The sequence below is a fragment of the Hemibagrus wyckioides genome, linkage group LG09, assembly GCF_019097595.1.
Source record: "Hemibagrus wyckioides isolate EC202008001 linkage group LG09, SWU_Hwy_1.0, whole genome shotgun sequence".
In the NCBI taxonomy this organism is placed as follows: Eukaryota; Metazoa; Chordata; class Actinopteri; order Siluriformes; family Bagridae; genus Hemibagrus; species Hemibagrus wyckioides.
The window spans coordinates 28,778,157-28,806,003 of NC_080718.1; the positions used below are offsets into that span (position 1 = coordinate 28,778,157).

Genomic DNA, 27,847 nt, shown 5'->3' on the forward strand with positions numbered 1-27,847 from the left:
ACGCTCTGAGTCTGTCTCTCTTTCTGTCTCTCTCACTACTACTCTAATTCTCCATCTCTCCATCTCTCTCTCCCTGTCTCTGTTTCTTACTGTCTTTGTCTCTCTCATCAAAATCTCTCTCTCCATGTCTTTTTGTCTGTCTCTGAACCTGTCTGTCTATCTTTGTGTCTCTTACTGTATCATTCTATCTATCTCTCCATATTGTATATCTTCCTCACTCTGTATATATCTCTCTGTCTCTCTCACAAAATCTCTCCCTCAACCTGTCTGTCTGCCTGTGTGTCTCCATCTCTGCATCACTATCTTTCCATCTTTCTCTCCCTGTCTCTCTCTCTCACAAAGTCTGTCTCTTTCTGTTTTTCTCCCTCAATGTCTGTCTGTCTGCCTGTCTCCGTCTCTCATTGTCTCACTGTCACTCTCTACATATTGTTTTCCATAATTCTGTATCTCTCTCTCTCACACACAAAATCTGTCTCATTCTGTCTCTCTCTCTCAACCTGCCTGCCTGTGCATCTCCATCTCTTACTCTCCATGTTGCTTCCCATCACTCCGTATATCTCTTTTACAGTCTCTCTCTCTCTTTGTCTCTCTCACAAAATTTCTCCCTCAACCCATCTGTCTGCATGTCTCTATCTCTTATTGTCTCTTTCTCTCTCTCTCTCTCTCTCTCTCTCTCTCTCTCTCTCTGTCTAAGTGCATGCTGGGAGTGGGCGGAGCATGTTGAGTGTGAGCGTGGTTAACAAGCTTGTTTCTCACTTAAAGTTCTACATCTTTTGATAGACTTATATTTTATATTTTTTCTTTTTTTTTTCTTTGAGAATTTAACTTTTACCATCTAAACTCTCTGGTTAATCAGAGAAAGTTTCTGGCCATCAGCTTTCTCACTGGAGAGCATGGCGGTTAGCATGCTGGCCCAGGTTAGAGACCCCCTCGATAACCTGACTCGGAGCCATGACGTTAGAGTGGTGACGGGGACGGGGGTGGAGGAGTGCTGCCTGGCCGCAGGGGAGGTGGTCAGGCATCAGAACATTCTGGCGGCGTCCAGGATAAACAGTGCAGTAGTGATGTTCATCAACACGGTGCAGAATGCAGTGCTGTTGACCTAGAAGGGCATTATACTCAGGGGTTCACTCACTGATGTGTTCTCCCTCGCAACACCTGTGAAAAAAGTCACGCTGTCTAACGTCCCCCTGTTTATTTCCAACGAGACACTGGAAAGACAGCTCTCCATTTTTGGCAAGCTTGTCTTCCTGATTAAAAAATGAACATTGGTAGCAAATCAGATCTGGCAAAACATGTCCGCTCATTCAGGAGGTTCACCTACATGATCCTCAATGATAACAGCACTGGATTTGAGCGCACACTGACGTTCAAAATCGACAGGTTTGATTGTTATCTATGTGTCCACCATGTCTATGAGGTGTTTCGGCTGTGGAAAAACTGGGCACCTGGTGCGTAATTGTCCCCAGGGTGCAGGCAGTGGAACAGTCCCTTCTGATGTGAGCAGTGTGTCGGTTCGGGGCAGTATTGGGCCGGATCAGACCGCTCAGGATGACGGAATAGTCGAGGCGGACTCTCTGGTCACGGATGGAGCAAATGTTTCCCATGCTGTTTCTGTTAGCGCTACAGCAGAAAAGCCAGAGACTCCATGGTCTAACATCACTGAAAACACCGAGGCTGACCGGGTACCCAATGATGGGGTGAGTAACACTGCTACCACATGTAGAAATAAAAACTGAAACTGATGTTGAACTAGTGATTATTCAAGACAGTGTTACTGAGGATAATGTTGTTGCTTTAATGCAAAACACAGACGAAGCGATAATGGAAAATGAACTTAAAAGAAAGACGAGGGATAATGGCAAAACGGTGAAAGAAAGCAGAAAAAAAGCAGGCAGAAAATGCTAGTGAGCTGGACAGTGAAGAGCCCTCTCCTGATCTCACTGTCTGTGTCAGAGTCAGTGGGTTGGTAATAAGTACAATGCAAACGAGATAAAACACTTCCTGAAAGTCACAAAAAATATGGAATTGGTACAGATTAACAAGTAATTTCCGGACTTGAACAAACTGCACATTGTGATAAAGCATCTAATGGGTGAAGGGTGCTTCGAGGACAAAGAGGTGTACAGAATAAAGAAAATTGCCACTAAGATTAACAACCTCCTAGATAATGATGATGCTGAAACGTCATAGTTCTCTCAGTCCTTGTGGACCACAGGCATCTTTTCTTGTGCTTACTCTATTCTGTGTGCTCATGCAGGACATTCGCATTGCTTCTCTAAATGTAAATGGTGCTAGAGACTGCAGAAAGAGAGCTGAACTTTATGAAATCGTCAGAGAAAAAAGAATAGATGTATTATTTGCACAAGAAACCCATAGTGACGTTAAAAATGCAGTTGACCGGGAGTGGGCTGGCCACTCGTTTTTAAGCCACAATACCTCCGCTAGTGGAGTTGCTGTATTTTCATAGACTTTTAAACCTATTTTATTATTACAGTGTAGAAAAGATAGTAGCTGGCAGACTGTTAAAAGTCCATGCAGAGCCTTCCCAAAAACGACTCCCGAAAAAGACTCCTGCACATCATAGAAAAACAAAAATTAAGTGACGTTTGGAGAACTTTTAATAAAACTCAAAAACAGTACACCTGGGCTCATGCATTTCTGTTGGCAAAATATCATTAGCAAGGTTAGATAGGTTCTATGTTCCCAGACACCACCTGAACATAATTAAAAGATGTGTTATAAACCCGGTTGGTTTTTCAGACCGCAGCTTGGTTTTATGTGATTCGTTTTTAAAATATATTAAACCAAAGAGTGTTTACTGGCATTTTAACACTGTTTTACTGAATGACCAGTAAAACACAGACATTTTTACTTTTTTCTGGAGGAATTTTTAGAAAAGAAAAGAGTGCTTTTATTTCTTTTCAACAGTGGTGAGACTTTGGAAAAACACAAATAAAACAGTTGTGTCAACAGTACACTTATAATGTCACAAGGGAATTGGCTCGGTCTATGAAGCAACTAGAAGATGAGATAACAGAATTTCAGTTGTTATCACAATCAACAGAAAACCAGAAACATATTCAGACCCTCACAGTCAAAGGAAAGAGTTTAAAGCACAAGGTGCATTAGTAAGATCACGATTCCGGAACACAGACCAGATGGATGCCCCCTCAAAGTTGTTTTTTAGCCTTGAAAAGAAGAATGGACAAAAACGTTTTATTCACAGCCTGCACTCTGAGTCTGGACACCTTCTATCTGAACCAGCTGATATAAGGAAAAGAGCAGTTAGTTTTTATGAAAAATTCACAGTGTGAGTATAGAGGACACACAACAGAACAGAGTTTTTTAGAAGAACTGCCCCAAGTGTCACAGGACTCCAATACAGCACTGAGCAGGGAAATAACATCAGCAGAACTGCAGAAGGCATTAATGAGTATGAAGTGTGGCAGAACACCTGGCAAAGACAGGCTTCTGTCAGAGTTTTATAAGTCTTTCTGGCATGTTTTAAGTGAAGATCTACTTGAGGTTTTAAATGACAGCTTAACAAAAGTCTTGCTACCATTGAGTTGTAGAAGAGCAGTCCTCACTCTTCTACCCAAAGAAGGGGACTTAACAGACATAAAGAACTGGAGACCTGTATCTTTGCCCTGTAGTGACTACAAGATGCTGTCCAAAGTTTTAGCTACATGACTGGGAAGCATTCTGGAAGAGGTAATAAACGCAGATCAGACCTACTGCATACCAGGGAGGTCCATTTTTGACAACACCTCGTTAGTTCGAGACATTTTCAGTGTCTCAAAAATATTTGGGTTGAATATGGGTTTCATATCCATAGATCAGGAAAAAGCCTTCGATGGAGTTGAGCATGAATGCCTTTGGAAAACTCTCAACACTTTTGGTTTTATCTCAGATTTGATCTCTAAAGTACATAGTTTATATTGTGACATCAAAAGTGAACTGAAACTCAATGGTGGCTTATGTGCTCTGTTTAAGGTGTGTAGGGGGGTCAGGCAGGGATGCTCTCTCTCAGGGATGCTTTACACTCTAGCTTAATTAGCTAAGAGCTAAACTGAAAAGTTTCTCAATCCCTGACTGCCCAAATGCGATCCACCTGTCAGCCTACGCAGATGACATTGTGATAGTGATCAATAGTCAGAGTGATATTGATATGTTGCACAGTGTATCTAAAGAATTTGAATTAATCTCCTCAGCAAAAATCAACTGGTCTAAGAGCGAGGCTGTTTTAGTCGGCCAGCGGGAAGACGAGGTACCTAAACTCCCTGAAGGTCTCTTCTGGAAAAGCGAAGGCTTTAAGTTCCTAAGCGTGTACCTGGGAAGTGACTCAGCCATACAAAGACACTGGGAAGAGGTCATAGAAAAAGTAACTGGTTGTCTAGAAAAGTGGAAGTGGCTGGTACCAAAACTGTTTTTTGTTGCCAAAACTAATTATTAACAATCTGGTAGCATCGTCTCTGTGGCATAAAATAGCATGTATAGACCCTCCAACAGACCTTTAAACAAAAATTCAGTCAATTTTATTGGACTTTTGGGATAAGTTGCACTGGGTGCCACGCAGCATTTTATACTTACCCAAAGAGGAAGGTAGGCAAGGTTTTATTCATTTACAGAGCAGAACTACAGCCTTTTGTTTACAGTTTTTACAAAAGTTTTTATGTGGCTCAAGGTTTTTTAGCTGGGAACCAGTGACCAGTGCCATTTTAAGATCCTTCGGTGACATGAAACTGGAGAAAGCACTATTTTTAATGAATCCAGAGAGACTGAACACTGTAAAACTGCCTGGTTTTTATCACAAACTGTTTAAAATCTGGAGACTTTTTAAGGTGCAAAGAGCCACAGCCACAGACTCTCTTCACTATCGCAGTCTTTCCTCACGTCTGGTGTCACCACCCTTAAACACCTGGTGGACATCGCTGGCCCTCAGAACATTGACGGAGTAGCTGCTCGGCTAGCTACTAGTTTGGTGAGCCAGCTGCTTCAAAAGTGGACTCTGATCATCTCGCGTGAGGAGAGGGAAATGCTAACAGACTACTCTAGTGGAACTGAAAGCCCCGACTCAGAGGACCCGTTTCCTGACCTTAAACTGTCTGTGGACTGTGGACAAGAAAGCACTGGTAACATTTTGGACTGTAAAACAATATAAACATGAACTTTTTTAATGTCTCTGGAAAAACTGTCTACAAAGCATGTGTTAAAGCTTTTAATAAGAGGTCACTCAGAGGGAGAGTGGACACACCCTGGTGCACTGTCCTCGGTTTGAGTGAGGTAGAGCATCCAGAGTGGAGGTCACTCTATAAGCCACCAGTGACAAAGAGAACTGGAGATTTACAATGAAGAATTTTACATGGTATTGTTGCGGTCAATGCTTTTATCTCTGTTCTGTGTCCCCAGGCCAGTCACTCATGTCCTTTCTGCCTCCAAAGAGAGACAATATTTCATGCTTTTACTGAATGTTCCAGACTACCGTCTCTTTTTACTTTCTTACAGAATATTTTTAGTGTTTTCAATGAAAGTTATTCACTAAAAGTATTTATTCTTGGTTTTAAGTACACACGCAAAAGATGAGCTCAATGCCAGCTTTTAAACTTTGTTCTGGGGCAAGCAAAAATGGGCATTTATATTAGTCGGAAAAAACGGGTTGAACAAGATGGCTACTGCAATGTTGTAATGGTCACTACAGCACTGATAAAGTCCAGAATTTTGATTGATTTTGTGTTTTATAAAAAAACATGTCTGTCTTTGAAAAGACCTGGTGTTGTAGAGGAGCACTGTGTTGTGTTGTCAATGAAAAACTGCAATTTGCACATACACTGTCTTAAACCTTTTTTATTTTTAATTTTTTTAAAAAAACCTCATCCCTTTTAAATGACTTTTTCCCTATTTATTGGTGACATTCTTAGAGAAACTGTAAATAAAAGCTTTTTCAAAAGCAAATTCAAAATTCTCTCTCTCTCTCTCTCTCTCTCTCTCTCTCTCTCTCTCTGTCTCTCACAAAAGCAAATGTTTTCTGCTTGTGAAATGTTTTCTCAGTGCTCTTTGTATCTTAGTGCTGGAAGCTCACCTGAGCGGTGAAGCCCGTCCTCTCTCACTCCGCCACCAGGTGAGGTGTGAGGTGAGCTCTGAGATCTCAGTGGACCGGCTACTCCTGGTGCTAGGAGAGTGTGTTGGATGTGAAAACATTGTGTCGAGATCAGAGCCGAACAAAACCGAGGAGGCTTGTAAAGGAGAGAAAACGAATTCACCGGCTGATTGATCTCAGAATAAAGGTAAGTGGCGAGGTTTATTCTGTTACACTGCTGAGTGCAGCACCAACAACAACAAGAGTTACAGTGTCCAAGATCTCACTGTTTATCCCTAATAAAGATATAGAGCAGAAACTGCCTTGCTTTACATAAACAGAGAGCAGTTCTAAGCCCCAGGTAGAGGAACATATCACACGTGTAATTTAGACGTGTGGTTAGCACAGCTTTTCCCTCAGGCTTATAAAACCCTGCTCTGAGGCACAAGCAGAAATAATAATAAGAGTATTTAAGGCACTGAATGTCATGTAGACTGAATGCAGGTGCAGTGAAAGTGTTTTATTTAAAAGAGCAAACAAACAGAAATATCAGAACAGAAAACAGGAAGAGGTCGGGGGATCAGCAAGCAAAGATGTCAGGGATAATCAAAATGTCAGGTCATCACCAACCCATTTCCTAGCAAACACCACAGCCTATAGATATGTCCAAACCTTAACTTCTCAGCTTCTGGGTCAGGACACCAAAACACAGGAAAGCAGAAACCAGAAGAAGATCAAAACCAGAACATTGCTACACTTAACAAAAACTGCTCAGTAGCGGCAGACGACAAAATCACTAGAGTGGGCACTGTATCGAGAGGGAAACACACTGCTTCCCACTGAAAAATTATCATCACCAACTTAAAATACATAACTGTGAAAAGCAACCGAACCTGCTCGGGTGCAGGAACTCCTCACTGATGTGAAAGTGTGAGATGAGCCGTTATTTAAAGCAGTCTTATGTTTTATTTATAAAATCATTGCTGTTGATGGCACAAAAAGAAGGGTTTAGGACTGTAGTGTGTGAAACTGTCTGATTAGCGCTGTAGCAACGCTTCTGGGTTAACAGCATGCTGGTGTGCACAGCTGTGTTAGCAGCCACTGCGGAGCTAGCTCTTCCGGGGCGATGCTTTCAGGACCATTTTTTTGCACCTCAGGACTATAAGGGCACTGAAAACACCACCGCCTCATCAGATATCTGTTTTCATTTTTCTCTGTTTGATTTGCCATTATTGCTCGGACTGTTCCTCGGTTTTTGCCTTTGCCTGCCCCCTGATGCTCTGATCATTTGGATTTTGAACTGTTTTTGACTACTCTCCTGCCTGTACCACTGGATTTATTGCAACATGGAATTGTTCTGCTGCCTCTGTTGGATTCCTGTTTTGCACCTTAATCTTTGAGAACTTTATTCACATCAAAGAAACTCAACCTCTGCCTGACATCTCACGTTTGGGTATGACTCCATCCTGTTGTGACAGAAACATCAGATTATTGTGATGAAACATACAGAAGATGTTTGTGAGGTTCTGACCTTCTGTATGTGTGACTAGAAATTGTTATGGCCACAGATTTCTTGCGCAAAATATTATAGGGACAAAACTGTGATGGAGACTAGATGTCAGGACTCAAGGCTGAGACTCAGGGCTATCTGGATGAGCCGAAGATCGGGCTTTGTAATGTAGCCAGTTGATTGACAACAATGTTTTCCTTTCCTGTTTTATGTTTTAATCCTGATTATAAATCTTCGTAGCCCTTCCTTTTCATTTGCGTGGAGAACATTGGGTCCTGTTGCGCAACAGCACAAATAAATTGTATACCTTTTTACTCTTGCCTATGCCTACCAGTGTGCTATTACTCTTAAAATTCCCACAGCATTATGAAGAGCCAGGATTAATTTTTAACCCCAGGAAAAGTATGAGCAGTGTGAGACCTCAAATTACATAACCCAGGATTCTGTTCACCTGGAGTTTATGTTGCATGAGAACATGCTGTACACCAGCACTAAGAGCATGAGATGTCTCGAATATCTGCACACATATAGAGCAGAAAACTATAAATGGAATTTGGCAGATGTGGTTTGTGATTTACTCCAGCACACTGAGGACTTGACCTGTGACAAACAGCTGTTTGTGTGGAACCTGAGCAAGATGAACCTGTCATGAAGAACATAGCCTGTCCTGAGAGCCTGGTCCTAAACATCAGCAGGAGTGATGCACACAAAACATCTTTAACACAGAAGCAGAGCCAGAGTTCCACAATCTTCTGATCCTTGCCAGAATGTTATCATCCACATACAATCCCATCCAAAACTATTGGAATAGCAAAACTAGCTCATTTGTTTGTGCTGAACATTTGGGTTTGAGATCAAAAGATGGTTATGAGATGAAAGTTCAACGATTTCAGTCTTTATTTCCTGGGTTTTACAGACAGATGTGTTAAAAGCCTCCTGGTGGTCCAGCAGCAGTATCCCACAATCTCGTTGCCACACCCTGTGTTTTTTTTCCAGGCAGGAAGTTAACTCAGCCACTGAAGAATTAACTCTCAGTACCAGACCCAAGCCCAGATAAAATGGGAGGGTTGGGTCAGGAAGGGCATTCAACATAAAACCTGTGCTGAATCGAAACATGTGGTCCAAATGATGATCCAAACAGGGAGTAGACAAAACAACAACAACATCTAGATGTGTAAAAAAAAAAAAGCGTAACACATCAGACCACCCAATTTTAAGTGAGCAAGAGTCAGGTTCTTTCTTCAGAAGGTGAATTGCTGCTCAGGTTGGTTAAGATCTGCTGATTGATTTGGACAGTGTAAAATCTTCCATTTTTCCTATTGATGGAGTTAGCAGTGTGTTATGGGTCATTGATGGAGTTCCTCCTGATTATATGGGATGCATTTCTCTGTAGATTGGCAGACAGAATGATCCTTTAGACATTTGAATTTTCCAGAAGCAAGCCCAAGCCATGACACTACCACCACCATGCTTCACAGATGAGCTTGTATGTTCTAGATCATGATCAGACTCTTTGGTCTTTCCATCATTTTGCTAGAGGTTCATCTCAGTTCCAGAACTTTTTGTGTTTCATCTCTGTACTTTTTTGTGAATTCCTCTGATTCTTACTGCTGATGCGTTCTTCACATCTTCCCTATGTTTATTGTAAGACCTTCACCCCTGCCCTGTGGAGATTTTCGGTAATGTTCCTCACAATGTTTCTGTCATCAGCTCTTTGGCCGACCCGCTTGGTGTCTGTTGTTCAGTACTCCAGTGCTTGTTTTTATTTTCAGGATGTTCCATATTGTTGTATTGACTCTGCCCAATGCTTGTGCAATACCTCTGATTGATTTTCCGTCTTATCTCACCTGCGAAATGGCTTGCTTTTCTCCCTTAGACAGCCCTCTGATCATCCTGTAGGCTTTCCCTTTTTAACAACAGGTGAAACTGAAGGCTAAATCCAAAGAGGAGATGTTCAGAGCTATTTAGCGGTGGTGTTTTTGAAAAGGTAAACCCTCGTCAATACGGACAGAGCGTGGTTCCAGTCTCCCACTACTTCTCAGAAGTTCAAATCCCAACACCACCAGTGCTGTGTCCTGGAGCAAGGCTCTTAACCCTGAATTGTTCAGCTGTGTAAAAGTAAAAGAGAGATAAATCTACATGGGACTGGATGAAGGCATCTGCCAAATGCCATAACTGTAAAAGTATTCATCAGAAATGAGGTAATAATGAAAGGGCTTCATCATTATTTTTTGTTTTCATGGTTTTGGCGAACTTCCCGCAGCAAGCTCGGCCACTTCGGGAGGTTCGCCAGACACATAAAAACCATCGCGTTTGTCTGTTAGAAGACTGCAGTGAAACATGTCCTGTCACTTCACAGACAGAGCTTCGTTTTCCTAAACAATCAAGATGAGGCATTGAATGTAAATCTCAAACACAAGGGCAGAGACAGCGGTTACACTCTTAACACCTCCAGTAAAAGCCTGAGATGTTTTCAGTGTGTGGACATCGAGCAGAAAAAGGTCTCCTGGTGAGCCGAGAGAGCGACTCGGCCGTGTTACAACAGCAGCAGCAGTGTGAAGAGAGCCAGCGGGAGAACACCGGGGAGCCGGAGTCTGGGCTGGATGATAACATTATCTCTGAGGCAAACATTCCAGCCAACGCTAACACCCATGCTCACACTGATACTCTAATTAAACATCACTGACACACAAAATAGCGCTAGCACTAGTCCCGATGCTGCTGCAGGTGTTAACGCTCGCACTAGCAGTGACCCTGGCCTTAATGTCAGCACTGAGGAGGTTTGTGACCCAGCAGGAGAGTCCACAGAGCTCACACAGGAACACACAGAGAAACACTGCCAAGCTGAAGGACAACAGAACAAGAACTCTCACAGTGCAGGAGATAAGACTGATGGGGTTTGGGCTTTCTGGGTGGAGGGTTTGGGAGTGTGGGGTGAGGGGAGTATGGGTCGAGAGTGGGGGTGGGGAGAGTGAATGGGGGATCTGATGGGTTTTTAATGTAACTATATGAAACTGATGCATTAAAGGCATCTTCTCTCTCTCTCTCTCTCTCTCTCTCTCTCTCTCTCTCTCTCTCTCTCTTTCTCTGTGCCTCTGTCTCTGTCTCTCTGTCGGTCTCGGTCTCTCTCTCTAGTGGCGTGACTGCAGTGTCTACAATTTTTTTCAGCCAAAGCTGAAGTAGAAGAAGAAGAACCACAGCAACAACAACAACAACAAAAATAATTATAATAATAATAATAAATACAAACAGATAGATGGATGGGCGGAGAGATAGAAAGACAGACAGATGGAAGATAGACAAATAATAATAATAATAATAATAATAATTATTATTATTATTATTATTATTATTATTATTATTATTATCACTAAAAACTCTATAATAAAAAGTAATATTATAATATTAAATTGAAATAAAAAATATATAATTATATATTATTAAATAATATATAATTAAAATATTGATATTACTAGATTAATTATATACTAACAATATATTAATAATATATAAAATCCTTTCTCTTTTCTCTCTCTCTCTCTCTCTCTCTCTCTCTCTCTCATCTCTCTTTCCATTTTCTCTCAGTCATCTAATCCTTTTTTACTTTTCTGTTCTAAATAAACAATTCAGAAAAAGAGAAAGAGAGATATTAATTCACAGACTCGACTCGTTCTCAGGGAAATTTCACATTATTTAATCACCACTGATTCATTTCTGTCTTTATTTTCGTGTTCATATTCCACTCTCTGTGATCAGCACTTTGTGATTACTAATCCAGCTGAAAGTGTTGCTGAGAAAACAATTAGAAAGTCAAACCCCCTTTTTCTTTCTTTTTCCTTTTTACTAACATGAAATTATTTCTCGACGCCGGAGTTTTATTCTTCCTGAAGGGATTAAACGCCGCCTTCAATAATTATTTTGTTTGCAGGTCATATTATGAAGAAATAATGAGGAGGCTGAATGAATAAAACACTTTAATCCTCCCACTTTACTGATCAGGTCTCTCTGAAACCAATTACAGAGCATTTCCTCGGACCGAGTAAGACTCTGTTTCATTTCACCTGCAGATTATTTACAGATAATATTTTTTAATATGAATTCTTCATGAGAATATTTCACGATTGTGTCTATAGATATTATATAAATATATAATTTCACATTTTATTGTGTGATAGCTTACATGTTACACCCCGATGGCCAATCTGTATATTTAGAAATGCTTCTTCTTCTTCTTTTTTTTCTGCCTCCATCATCTCCTGCCACTTCTGAGTCATTCTCACGGAAACACTGAAAGGAATTTATATTTTCAGACCTCAGCTGCGCCTCGCATTTCTCCTCCTTTCTCCTCCGACCTCATTTACATTCCTTTCAGCCGGAATTCTTCTCCTTCTTCCGCCCGGTTCGGATCGATCTCAGGCTGTTTGTTCTCTATGATCTAATCGCAGTTTGTTTTAAAAAGGGGACACAAGCAATGATAAAAAAAAAACTTCTGAGGTAATTGGAGATTTATTGGTGTGTTGTTGGTTTTTTTTTTAATGATGTATTTACAGAGAAGGTTAAAGAACACGCGGTTACACCAGATAAAGAAATAATAATAAAAAAAAACATGCAGGAAATTGTGAGAGGTCAGGAAAACGTTTAAACTGAACACAGGCTAGAGAGAGAGAGAGAGAGAGAGAGAGAACATGAGATGAAAGAAGAAAGCCTGATAGATAGATAGATAGATAGATAGATAGATAGATAGATAGATAGATAGATAGATAGATAGATAGATAGATAGATAGATAGATAGATAGATAGACATTAAATCTAACTATAAATGGATAAAAAGTATGATCTATAGTTATTTATGAGGAGTCTACTGCTTAGTGTGCTATGGTTACCACACACACACACACACACACACACACACACACACACAGTAATGCAATAAAGCTCCGCCTCCTACATCAAACAGTTTATATCTCTATGGTGTGTCTAATCACCATGGAAACGTGTAGGATGAGTTAATGAACATTAAACACAAGCTGAAAAACACAGAGATTCAAACTCATCACACATCTGATGTGACCTTTAAAACACACACACACACACACACAGGACTGACACAGCACTTTATAAATAACACCTTAACCTGTCACCTGTCAGACGTGTGTGTGTGTGTGTGTGATGACTGCAGATGCATTTAAGAATAAAATGTGCAAAATATGCTACTTTTCTTTCTCTCCATCTCTTCCTGTCTCTCTCTCTCTCTTGCTTAATAAACACTTTATAAACAACCTGTCAAACAAACAACAAACAAATTGTTTAAAAAACTCTCCCTGTTTTTCCCTTTGTATTTTTTCACCAGCACACTGATCTGACATTTTTTCTGACATTATCCATCTATCCCTTCTTCTTCTCTCAACTATCATTAATTCTCACTCACATCTTTCTCACATCTGCCTCTCATCTTTCTTACATCCTTCTCACATCTGTTGCTCATCTCTCTCTCAACCTTTACACATCTGTCCCTAATCCCTCTCTCATCTGTCTTTCAACCCTCTCACATCTGTTTTTCATGAGAAATCCATCTCACATCTGTCTTTAATCCCTTTCTCATATGTCTTTAATCCCTTTTTCATCTGTACCACAACTGTCTATCATCTGTCTCACATCTGTCTTTCATCCCTTTCTCATCTGTCCTACATCTGTCTCACATCTGTTGCTCATCTCTCACTAGTTCTTCTCACATCTGTCTCTAATTCCTCTCTATGTCTTTCATCCCTTTTTAATCTGTGCCACATCTGTCTCACATCTGTTTCTCATCTGTCTTTCACAACTCTCTCATCTGTTTCTCATCTCTTGCTCATCATTTCCCATTTGTCTGACATCTGTCTTTCATCCCTTTCTCATCTGTCTTTCATCCCTTTCTCATCTGTCTTTCATCCCTTTCTCATCTGTCTTTCATTTGTTGCACATCAATCACCCCCTCATCCGTCTCTCATCCCTCACTGCCTGTCTGTTTGTCCGTCTCTTTTGAGGCTCATAAACAGCCAATCAGAATGCAGCATGCGTTTGTTTTGTTAGAGTAAACAAACACAGGAGAAGTCAAAGGTGAAAGGTCAACAACAACAACAGAAACCCATTTCCCATGGAGCAGCAGGAGAGGGTACTTCAGTCCGGCTTTATCTGCACACAACACACACTCTCTTAAGCCACGCTGGGATTGTGTGTGTGTGTGTGTGTGTGTCTGTGTGTGTGTGTGTGTCTGTGTGTGTGTGTATGTGTGTGTGTGTCTGTGTGTGTGTGTGTGTCTGTGTGTGTGTATGTGTGTGTGTGTGTCTGTGTGTGTGGGTGTGTGTGTGTCTGTGTGTGTGTGTGTGTCTGTGTGTGTGTGTGTGTCTGTGTGTGTGTCTGTGTGTGTGTGTGTGTGTCTGTGTGTGTGTGTGTGTGTGTGTCTGTGTGTGTGTGTGTGTGTGTGTGTGTGTGTCTGTGTGTGTGTGTGTGTGTCTGTGTGTGTGTGTGAGAAATAGGAGATGAGAAAGGCAATAACAATCATGTTTTCCTCAAATCCCATTTAAATCCTTGGCACTACTACAATAACACAGAAACGGAGCCAAACACACGACTCACACCCGAATTAACATCCCATCTCTATGAGGGAGGAAGTCAAGGCGTGGGCTGTGTCCTAATCCTGTATACACATACACACTCCCCCTGATGCCTTCCCCTCACCCCCCTCCACCCCTCCATCCCTCCCAGTATTTATCAGCTGGAGTGAAGGAGCGTTAAACCTGGAGTGTCTTTTTTATGGCATAATAAAACACTCTGTTGTGAGAACAAACCCTTCAAACACACACAAAGGAGTGAAGAAAAGAAAAAACAATAAAATCAGGGCTGATTAATGGATCGCCGCTAATCAGTCATCTTCATGCTAAACACAGCTCTGGATAGGTCTTAAACAACCGACGGTTTTATATCCTGATGATGTCACAGGTGTGATGTCACACACAGAGGATTAAACACTGGTGCCAGTTTCCACAAAATAATCAGACACACAATCAGACTGATCATATTATAGATAGATAGATAGATAGATAGATAGATAGATAGATAGATAGATAGATAGATAGATAGATAGATAGATAGATAGATAGATAGATAGAAAAAAGGACAGACACACAGACAGACATGCAGAAAGAAAGAAAGAAAGAAAGAAAGAAAGAAAGAAAGAAAGAAAGAAAGAAAGAAAGAAAGAAAGAAGACTGGAAAACAGAAAGGAACATAGATAGATAGACAGGAAGACAGGCAGACAGGAAAATGGGTAGAAAGACATACAGTAAGACAGGCAGACAGGAAAACAGGTAGAGAGTCAGACAGGCAGGTGTAATTTTTAGATCAGAGTATTAATCAGAATAAAATAAGAGCCTTAATTAAACTTCAACATCTACAGATCTGACATTCTGAAACTTTATTATTTGAATTAATTTTATTATTTATTTATCATTTCATAAACTTCTCTCGTTATTCTTTCATAAAAATCTTCCTGTAGTGTTTTCTGTCTTTATGCGGTGGCCTTGTAGCATGAAAATATTTCATTTTCCTTTCAGTGATATTTTTCTATCTCTACTTTAAATATTTATATTTTATTAAAATGACATGGAAATGGTTTATTTAGTTCTTCATGATTTTTTCTAGACTTATTTCCTGCAAAGATCATGTTTATCAAACATGGCAGAAAAATCAATCCATCTGCCTAAAGGAGACTTAAACCTCTCTAGCTGAATGAGAATTCTCAGAATCAGTTATTAATAACACTCAGAAACACAGTCAGAACATCCACCAGGCTCCTGCTCCATCATCATCACCTGATCACTATCACCTGATCATCATCACCTGATCACTATCACCTGATCATCATCACCTGATCACTATCACCTGATCATCATCACCTGATCACTATCACCTGATCATCATCACCTGATCATCATCACCTGATCACTATCACCTGATCATCATCACCTGATCACTATCACCTGATCATCATCACCTGATCACTATCACCTGATCATCATCACCTGATCACTATCACCTGATCATCATCACCTGATCACTATCACCTGATCATCATCACCTGATCATCATCACCTGATCACTATCACCTGATCATCATCACCTGATCATCATCACCTGATCACTATCACCTGATCATCATCACCTGATCATCATCACCTGATCACCATAATCACCTGATCACCATCACCTGATCACTATCACCTGATCACTATCACCTGATTATCATCACCTGATTACTATCACCTGATCACTATCACCTGATTATCATCACCTGATCATCATAACCTGATCATCATCACCTGATCACTATCACCTGATCACTATCACCTGATCATCATCACCTGATCATCATCACCTGATCACTATCACCTGATCATCATCACCTGATTATCATCACCTGATCATCATCACCTGATCACTATCACCTGATCATCATCACCTGATTATCATCACCTGATCATCATCACCTGATTACTATCACCTGATCACTATCACCTGATCACTATCACCTGATTATCATCACCTGATCATCATCACCTGATCACTATCACCTGATCACTATCACCTGATCATCATCACCTGATCACTATCACCTGATCATCATCACCTGATCACTATCACCTGATCATCATCACCTGATTACTATCACCTGATCACTATCACCTGATCACTATCACCTGATTATCATCATCTGATCATCATCACCTGAACATCATCACCTGATCATCATCACCTGATTACTATCACCTGATCACTATCACCTGATCACTATCACCTGATCATCATCACCTGATCATCATCACCTGATCATCATCACCTGATCACTATCACCTGACCACTATCACCTGATCATCATCACCTGATCATCATCACCTGATCATCATCACCTGATCACTATAACCTGATTATCATCACCTGATCACTATCACCTGATCATCATCACCTGATCACTATCACCTGATCACTATCACCTGATCATCATCACCTGATCACTATCACCTGATCACTATCACCTGATCATCATCACCTGATCATCATCACCTGATCACTATCACCTGATCATCATCACCTGATTATCATCACCTGATCATCATCACCTGATCACTATCACCTGATCATCATCACCTGATTATCATCACCTGATCATCATCACCTGATTACTATCACCTGATCACTATCACCTGATCACTATCACCTGATTATCATCACCTGATCATCATCACCTGATCACTATCACCTGATCACTATCACCTGATCATCATCACCTGATCACTATCACCTGATCATCATCACCTGATCACTATCACCTGATCATCATCACCTGATTACTATCACCTGATCACTATCACCTGATCACTATCACCTGATTATCATCATCTGATCATCATCACCTGAACATCATCACCTGATCATCATCACCTGATTACTATCACCTGATCACTATCACCTGATCACTATCACCTGATCATCATCACCTGATCATCATCACCTGATCATCATCACCTGATCACTATCACCTGACCACTATCACCTGATCATCATCACCTGATCATCATCACCTGATCATCATCACCTGATCACTATAACCTGATTATCATCACCTGATCACTATCACCTGATCATCATCACCTGATCACTATCACCTGATCACTATCACCTGATTATCATCACCTGATCATCATCACCTGATCATCATCACCTGATCATCATCACCTGATCACTATCACCTGATCACTATCACCTGATCATCATCACCTGATCATCATCACCTGATCACTATCACCTGATCATCATCACCTGATCATCATCACCTGATCATCATCACCTGATCACTATCACCTGATCATCATCACCTGATCACTATCACCTGATCACTATCACCTGATCATCATCACCTGATCACTATCACCTGATCATCATCACCTGATCACTATCACCTGATCATCATCACCTGATCACTTTCACCTGATCATCATCACCTGATCATCATCACCTGATCACTATCACCTGATCATCATCACCTGATCACTATCACCTGATAACTATCACCTGATCATCATCACCTGATCATCATCACCTGATCATCATCACCTGATCACTATCACCTGATCACTATCACCTGATCATCATCACCTGATCACTATCACCTGATAACTATCACCTGATCATCATCACCTGATCACTATCACCTGATAACTATCACCTGATCATCATCACCTGATCACTATCACCTGATCATCATCACCTGATCATCATCACCTGATCATCATCACCTGATCACTATCACCTGATCACTATCACCTGATCATCATCACCTGATCACTATCACCTGATCATCATCACCTGATCACTTTCACCTGATCATCATCACCTGATCATCATCACCTGATCATCATCACCTGATCACTATCACCTGATCATCATCACCTGATCACTATCACCTGATAACTATCACCTGATCATCATCACCTGATCACTATCACCTGATCATCATCACCTGATCATCATCACCTGATCATCATCACCTGATCACTATCACCTGATCACTATCACCTGATAACTATCACCTGATCATCATCACCTGATCACTATCACCTGATAACTATCACCTGATCATCATCACCTGATCACTATCACCTGATCATCATCACCTGATCATCATCACCTGATCACTATCACCTGATCACTATCACCTGATCATCATCACCTGATCACTATCACCTGATAACTATCACCTGATCATCATCACCTGATCACTATCACCTGATAACTATCACCTGATCATCATCACCTGATCACTATCACCTGATCATCATCACCTGATCATCATCACCTGATCATCATCACCTGATCACTATCACCTGATCATCATCACCTGATCACTATCACCTGATCATCATCACCTGATCACTATCACCTGATCATCATCACCTGATCACTATCACCTGATCATCATCACCTGATCACTATCACCTGATCATCATCACCTGATCACTATCACCTGATCATCATCACCTGATCATCATCACCTGATCATCATCACCTGATCACTATCACCTGATCATCATCACCTGATCACTATCACCTGATCATCATCACCTGATCATCATCACCTGATCACTATCACCTGATCATCATCACCTGATCACTATCACCTGATCATCATCACCTGATCATCATCACCTGATCATCATCACCTGATCACTATCACCTGATCATCATCACCTGATCACTATCACCTGATCATCATCACTTGATCACTATCACCTGATCATCATCACCTGATCATCATCACCTGATCACTATCACCTGATCATCATCACCTGATCACTATCACCTGAATCATCATCTCCTAACAGAGAGACAGCCAGAAAGAAAGAAAGAAAGAAAGAAAGAAAGAAAGAAAGAAAGAAAGAAAGACAGACAGACAGACAGACAGACAGACAGACAGATATGAAAAATGTGAACTCATACATGATGCAAAGTTGCCATTTTCTTAGTTTTTACACCAGGATTAACTAACATCTTAGTTAATCTTCATAGCATGTAGATCAGAGAAGTGAAGAGACGATGACGAGACTCGGGTTTAAACTCGGTGAGGTGACGAGATGGACACTGATGTGGACAACATCCGAGAATCAGAGCGAGAAACGTAAAGTTCTTTCTCATTTGTCAGTAACAATGTTTTTTGATAAGGTTATAAATGTACGAGTGTTTGAATATTTCACCTCTGGAAAGTTTTTTAGTTGTGTGAACTTTATATAGTAAAAATAATGTGGAAAATCGGAGGGATCTTTCTCACAAATTTCCCCACAAACAGCTGTCAGCTTCCACATCACACCATTCAGTCAGGGAAAAAACTCTCTTAAACTTATAAATTTTCCTTTCAAAGCCAGAGAAAATCCAGCAAGTGAACTCACACACACACACACACAGCCTCAGACCTGCTTAATGGATGATAGAGCGTTCCTCACTCACCTTCCTGCACGGCCTGAAACGGGTTGTCGGCTTCGATGAGTTTGATGGAGTGTGTGACGCGCTCGTTCTGCAGGATGTCATCGCTCAGACTCAGATCGGAAATGGCCAGCTGGAACACCTCCGAATCCCGAACAGCATCTTGCTCGAAGATCGCACCTGCACCGAGAATAAAAAAAGCAATCAAATCAACACTCACACTTTATAATCGCAGCTCAGTTCCATTTCTCAATGTCGGCTCTTCTCATGCACCACGGCAGGTGCGTCTTCGAGCCCATATATGGAAGATTTCTGAGAATAATTACTGCTAAAACTTGGTCATGGTAGATCCACCAAACATCAAAGACACAGTTATTGACTATTGCATCACAATTCTAAAATAAAGTACACTTTAGAAGCTTTATACTCTTCTTTAGTATTCCAGACATTTTCCACTTAAATAACTGTTCCCATCTCCACACATAAAAGATAGCATGTTGTTTCTGATCTTTCAGCTGCTCCCTACATGTGTGAGGGGTCACCACAGCGGACCAACTGGTCCGCGCAACAACTTGGCACAAGTTTTACGCCGGATGCCCTTCCTAACGCAACCCTCCCATTTTATCCGGGCTTGGGACTGGCACTACATCCAGTGGCTGGGGTCGGGCACTGGCTGGGAATCGAACCTGGGCCTTCCACATGATAGGCGAGAAACCTACCACTGAGCCACCAGATAGCATAGACTGCCAGAATTTAATTTAATACTGTGGTGTACACTGCTCATGGAGATATTTGTGTTTCTGTCTATTGTTGTAAAGTTGTTGTGGAAGAATATGTGAATAAGAGGTATGGTTTTACAAATAGCAAGTTTTACTGAAAAAAAAAATTCAACCAAGAAAGCCCTGTCATCAGCTCCGAGGATGTAGCCATAATCAGAGCCAAAGACAGCACCACTATTAGAAACAAGGACAATGCCACCATGTTAGAACAGAGTACAGTGCTAAACTATTCAGCACAGAGGACAACACTTTCATCACCAACATTGACAACATCAACATCAACACCGTCAACACCACTCTATCAGCTTCAAGGACCAGTACCATCAGTGCCAAGGATAGCACTCACATCAGCACAGATCACTGATAGCATCTCCTTCAGAACCCAGGACAGTACCACAATTCACCTCTGATAACAATGACATCATCCGGACAAAAAAAAGCATCACCATCGATACCAAGGATAGCGTCACGGTCAGCACCAAGGACAGCATTGCAGTCAGCACCAAGGACAGCATCACAGTCAGGACCAAGGACAGCATCACAGTCAACACCAAGGATAGCAACACTGTTCATGCCATTTTCAGCATCACATTCAACACCATGGACAGCATGATCCTCAGAACCAAGTGGAGTGTTGCTGTAAGCACCATGGACAGCAACACTCACCCAAGTTGACAGTGCAAAGGACAGAGCCACCATTCCTTAAGGACAATTAGTACTAGGTCGGGGTATTATCCAGCTGTCCAGCACTGCAGTTAGCACTGAAGACATCGCCATGGAAAACAGCACAGAAAACATTTAGGACAGGTTTGATTGATTGATTGACTGATTGATTGATTGATTGATTGATTGATTGATTGATTGATTGAGTGAATGAATGATTGAGTGATTATTGTGTATCATAGAAATACATCATAATATAACATGTGACATATGACACACACACACACAAACTCACACACACACATACACACTCATATGCAAGAAGATCATTTGAGCTGCAGAGTTGGAGACATTTGAAGACATCCAGTGACTCAGAGGAAGTTCAGGAAGAAACGGTGAGTCGAGTCGAGTTCTGATGAGTTGTGCCTGTGGCTTGAAGAAAATATGGTGCATTGTGAGGTTTAATAAGAACCTTCAGACAGATGGTGGTCTGATGCTGGCGGCTACAGGAAGCAAGTGCAGGAACACAGGAATGAGGAGATTGAAAACAAGTCATGCAGCTGCATTCAGGATCAGCCATAGTTGAGGTATTGATGACACACTGGGACAAGAGTCACAATAATCACAACAATCCTGAGATGAGAAAAGAGTGACCAAAGACAAACACCTGAGTGAAGGAAAAATGCCGGATGTCAGAAAAGGAGAAACAGAGTGAGGGAATGAAATCTTCATGTGTATCATGTGATTGATTGAATATGAATTATTCAGAAAGATTAAAAAAAAATACACAAGGATGAATCTCCACTGTGATCTCGATCCTGCCTCCTAATCCTACGTTAGTGACTTTTCATAAATGAGTTCATGGGGATGTTTTCGAGCTGATGGATGCTGATGCACCTCCTGGATCCTGGCTGGAGTCTGATTCAGACGAGCTGCGAGCTGGAGAGAGAAACGCTGAATGTGCTTTTGTGCTGATGTACTGCTTACTAACGCTCTTTTCTCCTCAACCTGCAGGCTCACAGGGGAACATCTGCCTCCAAGCTCATGCTGAGCTTCTCTAGGTCTCAACAACAGACATGGACACACACTAAGCAGGATGGAGTCAGGTCTTCACTGCAGAAATGTGTCATAGTTAATACCTCACAATATATCACAATATAATGGTTCATGATTCTGTTCCTCTGTAATCTGCTCTGACTCCACTCCCACTGTTTAACCACAATGAATAAGCTTAGTGTAGTCTCGCGGCATATTTTATCCAAATGCTGATTCGAAGGGGTGTGTGTGTGTGGGAAACAGCAGCCAAAATCCAAATGCAAATGAAACGTCCCTTTAGCATTTCACGTATTAGTGTCTAAACGGGTCTGAGTCGGCCATATTGAAAAATCAATAGCAATATCTGAGAATATCCTTCAGCACGCGTTTGCAGATTCTCACATTCGTGTTCCAACTCAACACAAACGTTAGCGTTTTCACCGTTAAATGGGTCAATCAAACATCACGGTCCTGGGTGACATTTTTCTGAGGAAATTTTTAAAAACTTTTTCGAAATCTCTCTTTTAATTATCGTGCTGTAAACAAAGTTGGATCATTAGATGGTAATTATACCTAAATTGGTTTTATTCACCCTAGCATTGGCTTAACCGTTCTCTGTCCTTATGTTAGCAAGTTGTGGGGGTGTAGCATCTGTTCTGTGTGTTTAGTTCCAATGAGAAAGGCTAGTAGCCAGAATGTAAAGTCTACAGCCCACAATGTACACAGTTTATTCATCTGTAAACTACACTTCAAATGAATTGGGGTGAAAATATCGGATAAATAATTGCATTATGTGCCATGCGTCGGATTAGCTTTGCTAGCAGGTTGACATCACAAGCCAGACTAGCAACTCGCCAAACACATCAACCAACCTGCTACTTTCTTCCCATTTTTAGTCTTCTTTCTAACGCGAGACATCATACAGGTTACTCCATTCCATCTTTTTTCATCCAGAATTACCCAGGAACTGAAGTTTTGAGAGAGTAATTGAAAAAAAAAAAAAAAAAAAAACCACCTCAGGCCACATGTACCTTAGGAGCGGTCAGAGAAATCCAATGATTATAAAAGTGCAAACTCACTGCATGAGTTCTCCAGATATAATCCACAGGCTTGTCCCTAACACACGGTCACCATAGTAACAAGGAATAAACAACAACAACTGTCAAGTCAGAATTTATGTATAAATTGGCGTGTGTGTGTGTGTGTGTGTGAGTGTGTGTGTGTGTGGAAACCAAACCAAAGACACAAGAGTGTTTCAAATGTCCTCAATCAATTCTTCTTCTCTCTCTCTCTCTCTCTCTCTCTCTCAGTCGATTTCTTTCCATCGATATACCTCTTTTTTCCACTTCTCTCTCCTTTTCTCTCTCCTGCCTTCTCTCCATCTGTTTCCTCTATGAATTTCTCCATCTCTCAATTCAGTTCAACATGACTGTATATAATACAATAAGATGAACAAAGCTTTCTTCTTTCCTCTCTCTCTCTCTTGCTCTTTCTCTCTCTATCACTCGCTTCCCCCTTTTCCTCTCTTCCTGGCCAAATCCCCTTTTGTTGTTTCCCCATTTATTTGAAGGCCTGTTCTTTCTTTTCTTTTCTTTACCTGCCTCTCTCCATCTCTTTGTTGCCTCTGCACCTCTCTCTCTCTCTCTCTCTCTCTCTCTCTCTTACTTACTCCCCTTTTTTCTCTTAGATTCTCTCTCTCTACAGTCTGGTCCATAAATATTTGGACGTTAACAATTAGGCTCTTTGAACAGTCAGTCACATTACACTGGAGTTAAAATTTAAGGAGGATAATAAAGTTCAGAGTGCGGAATGTAATTCGAAGCAATTCGTGTGAACAGTCCAGGAATTACAACACTTTTATAAATCCTTCCTCCTCTTTTTTATGGAACTAAAAGTAATAGACAGTTGGCCGCTCAGCTGCTCCATGACCAGGTGTGTGATTTTCCTTCATTATTGAAGGAGGGAAAAACAGATCTAGAGTTTAGTTCTGTCTGCAGCATTTGCATTAGAAATCTGTTGCTGCTGAAAATGAAGTCCAAAGAGCTGTCACTGATATGGAAGTAAGCCATCAAAACAACAGAGAGAGAGACAGAGAGAGAGAGAGAGAGAAATCTGGGTCAAAGTCAACAAGACTTCTTGTCTTCCTGAGTGCTGATGATGGGATGGTGTCCAGCTGGTTCTCGTCTATTCAGTAAAGATGGGACTGAGAATGAATGGTAAAGATATTCTGCTTCGATTCACACACCTCAGTGGGCGGAGCTTTGCAGAACAGATGGAGGATGACCAAAGGCAAGCCAAGACTTTCTAAAGCAAAGAAGTGGAATGTCCTGCAATGGCCAAGTCCATCACCTGAGCTGCATTTCTGTCGCTGAAGGCAAAACTGATACCCTGAAAATTAAAAAAAAGCCCCAAGAACAAACAGGAAATGAAGACAGCTGGCACGAGAAGATCACCAGAGAGAAAAGACGCGTCTGGAAATCCTCTAATTAAAGCTGAAATCCTGCACCATGAGCTCCATGAGGAATTTCAACTCCAGGTTACCGTGTAGACCAATAATAAATGAAATTAATAACTTTAGCAATGTCCAAATATTTATGGAGCTGACTCTCTCTCTCTCTCTCTCTGTCTGTGTGTGTGTGTGTCTTTATTTCTCCTCTCTAAACATGTCTATGTCTCTCTGTTTCTCTTGGTCTCTCTCTCTCTCTCTCTCTCTCTCTGTACATCTATTTTACTCTCTGTGACTCTCAGTTTGTGTCTTTATTTCTTCTCTCTAAACATGTCTATGAGACAGAGAGAGTAAACCTCTCAGTTTGTCTCTCCCTCTCTCTCTCTTTCTCTCTGTCTCTCTCTCTCTATCTCTCTGTCTTTCTTAGGACAGGATAGACAGATTAAATCTAGTTGATCAGACAGGAATGTGATGAAAGTTTACTCTCCACAACACAACAAATCAGTAAAGAAACATTATTGTTTAGATGTGTTTATAGGAGTTTCACCTCCCACCCCCCTCTCTCTATCTGTGTGTGTGTGTGTGTGTGAGTGTGAGTGTGTGTCTCAGATGTGTGATTGTCTTGATTTGCCTTGATGAAGATTAAGTGTGTTTTTTTTCCTCTGCAGTGAATGCACAGTGGTGCATTGTGGGTAATTATTTAATAAAGCCTTAGTTTTACACACACACACACACACACACCTGTTACTGAGTTTGTGACAGACAGCAGCGTGAGGATTCGCTTTCTGCTAAAGATCCACACACACACACACACACACACACACACACCTTATTACCATTTTCCTCACGTTCAGTTCCGAGTAAACGCTCGCTCAGGAACAACGATATCACAAATTAAAAAGAGAACACGCACGTGACACAACGCGCGTCTGTCTGCATTTTAATTCGCTTGTATAAATTAACAGTTTATTGTGATTTAATTGTAATTAATTTGTGCGTATTTAAGATGCATAAACAACGCGACTAACTTTCCGCATCGTCACACAAGAGCTCGAACCCGGTTCCGCAGAAGACGCGCGCAGCCGTGCGTCCGTGTTTAATCGGCACGAGCGCAAGATTTACTGTTGCACGGATTTTAGAGAAGCGGAGAAGTTCCCGTGTGTGTTTGTGTGTGTGGATGCAGAGACCCTCAACGTGACACACACACACACACACGAGCGCATTTGTTTAACTGCATTAATATTTCATTGTCGAGAAACATCATAAACAAACAACTTTTACACACACACACACACACACACACACAGCCCTACCGATGTGGATGATTGAGTCAGCGCGCGCCGGGGCCGGGTGGAGGAGTGCGAGCCACAGCACCGACACGCTGAGCGCCAGCAGCGCCATCCTCGCGCGCGAGCATCCACAGAGACACGGGAGAGGAAAGGAGAAGAAGAGAGACGGGCACAGAGAAATACAATCCACCGGAAAGTACACACAACACTAAACACACTAACACACAAACAACACACTGCACACACACACAACACACATAGATATAAAAGTGAGCGCGAGGACAGCGGGCACGCACAGGCTGCACGAGAGAACGCACACACGAAAAGACGCGCGCACGCACGCACGCACACGCGCGCGCGCACGCGCACACACACACACACACACACACACACACACACACTGCACCGAGGTTCATGGATAGAAACAAGAGCTGGAGGCTGGAGGAAGAGGAGAAGTGGAGAGGGAAGAAGGGGTGGAGGAGGAGGAGGAGGAGGAGGGAGACACCACACTGAAGAGTCCCTACACACCACTGTCCCCTTCCTCTCTCTCTCTCTCTCTCTCTCTCTCTCTCATACAAGTCCTTCTCTGTCTCTCTCTTTTTTTCTCTCTGTCTCTGTCTTTTACTATCTCTTCATCTCGTCAGTCTTCTCTCTCTCTCTCTCTCTCTCTCTCTCTCTCTTTTCTTATTTTCTTTGATCAAGCTTTAACATAGAAGTAATTAATAAATAATAACATTTTAATATTACTCTATAATATATATGGATGTATAGTGTTTAATATCACTGTGTGTGTGTGTGTGTGTGTGTGTGCAGGTATGCATAAACCATAAACACAGGTGTGCATGATCAAGTGCGCGTGTTTCTCTGCAGTGATTGTGACAGAGTGTATAAGCAGGATCACAGCGCCATCTGTGGTCACATCGCCACACTGCAGTCATCACAGGGAAAATAACTCAACAACTTCATAACTAAATAACTCAAAACTTCTAAACTCAATAACTTCATAACTTAATAACTCAAAACTTCATAACTCAACAACTTCATAACTCAATAACCAAACAACTTCATAAATCAGTAACTCAATAATTCAACAACAACATAACTAAGTACTTCAGCAATTCAGCATCTTAGCAACTCAGAAACTCAATAATTCAATAACTTCATAATTTAATAACTTCATAACTACATACTGCAGCAATTCAGTAACTTTGCAACTCAATCAATCAGTAAATCAGTAACTCAGAATATTAGCAACTCAATAATTCAATAACTCAGAAACTTGGTCATACATCACCTTCAAAACCTCAGTAACTAAGCAATTTGTGGTGAAATTGCGTGTATTAAGTACATCCACATGCCCAGTTTATGAAAAGTAAGCTGTGTAAAGTTCATGTGTGAAATGCGAAAACGTAAAATTGCCACGTGATCTTCATTTGGCTCTTTTAGAAGCGCAGTTAAACCCTCAGGAGCACTGGTCTTTAATTAGTAGAGAAAAGCTTCTGCAGTGTGTGTGTGTGTGTGTCTGTTTGAACACCTCCATTTCTTTCATAAATCATGCAACATCTCCGTCTTTTTCCTTACTATCCGTCACTGTCTCTTTATGCGGAATGAAATCGGGGTTAAAAATCTTTCAGTGGACATCATTTCACTGAAGATCCTAAGAGACTAAAGATCAAGCCATCTCTTCTAATCTTTCTGGACTGGGTGTGTATTCCTGACCTGCTTGTTCAGTACCGTTGTTGAATGTCGTTTGTAATGATTACGTCTGTTCCACACGGAACATGAGCCATCTGTACACCGAGTGACACTCAAATCAGTTCTCTTTCAGCAGAGAATGTGTGTTGATTACGACGATTTCTACCACAGCACACTAGGCTCAAATCAGTAGGTGTTGATTAATTGTCGATAACAGCAGCTGCAAATCACCGCTTTATATTAATATGTTTGTTGTAATACAATATCATTTCTATAGCAGCAGCTCATTCACAGGGACGTGTACAACTTTTCACAACTTACTAATAGCGTGAAGTGAAG

The 27,847-nt window shown here is 41.3% G+C and overlaps 1 protein-coding gene across 1 annotated transcript in view; it reads right to left on the reverse strand.

Annotated features, from left to right (window-relative positions):
• Window positions 1-26,155, reverse strand: part of grid1a (glutamate receptor, ionotropic, delta 1a) — a 262,107-nt gene extending 235,952 nt beyond the window's left edge. Inside the window, exons 1-2 of the mRNA XM_058399550.1 lie at window positions 25,838-26,155; window positions 19,626-19,781 (exon numbers count right to left, since the gene is read on the reverse strand). Coding sequence (XP_058255533.1) covers window positions 19,626-19,781; window positions 25,838-25,925 — 244 coding nt within the window. The 5' untranslated portion in view covers window positions 25,926-26,155. The remainder of the gene's footprint in view (window positions 1-19,625; window positions 19,782-25,837) is intronic.
• Between the last annotated feature and the right edge of the window lie 1,692 nt (window positions 26,156-27,847).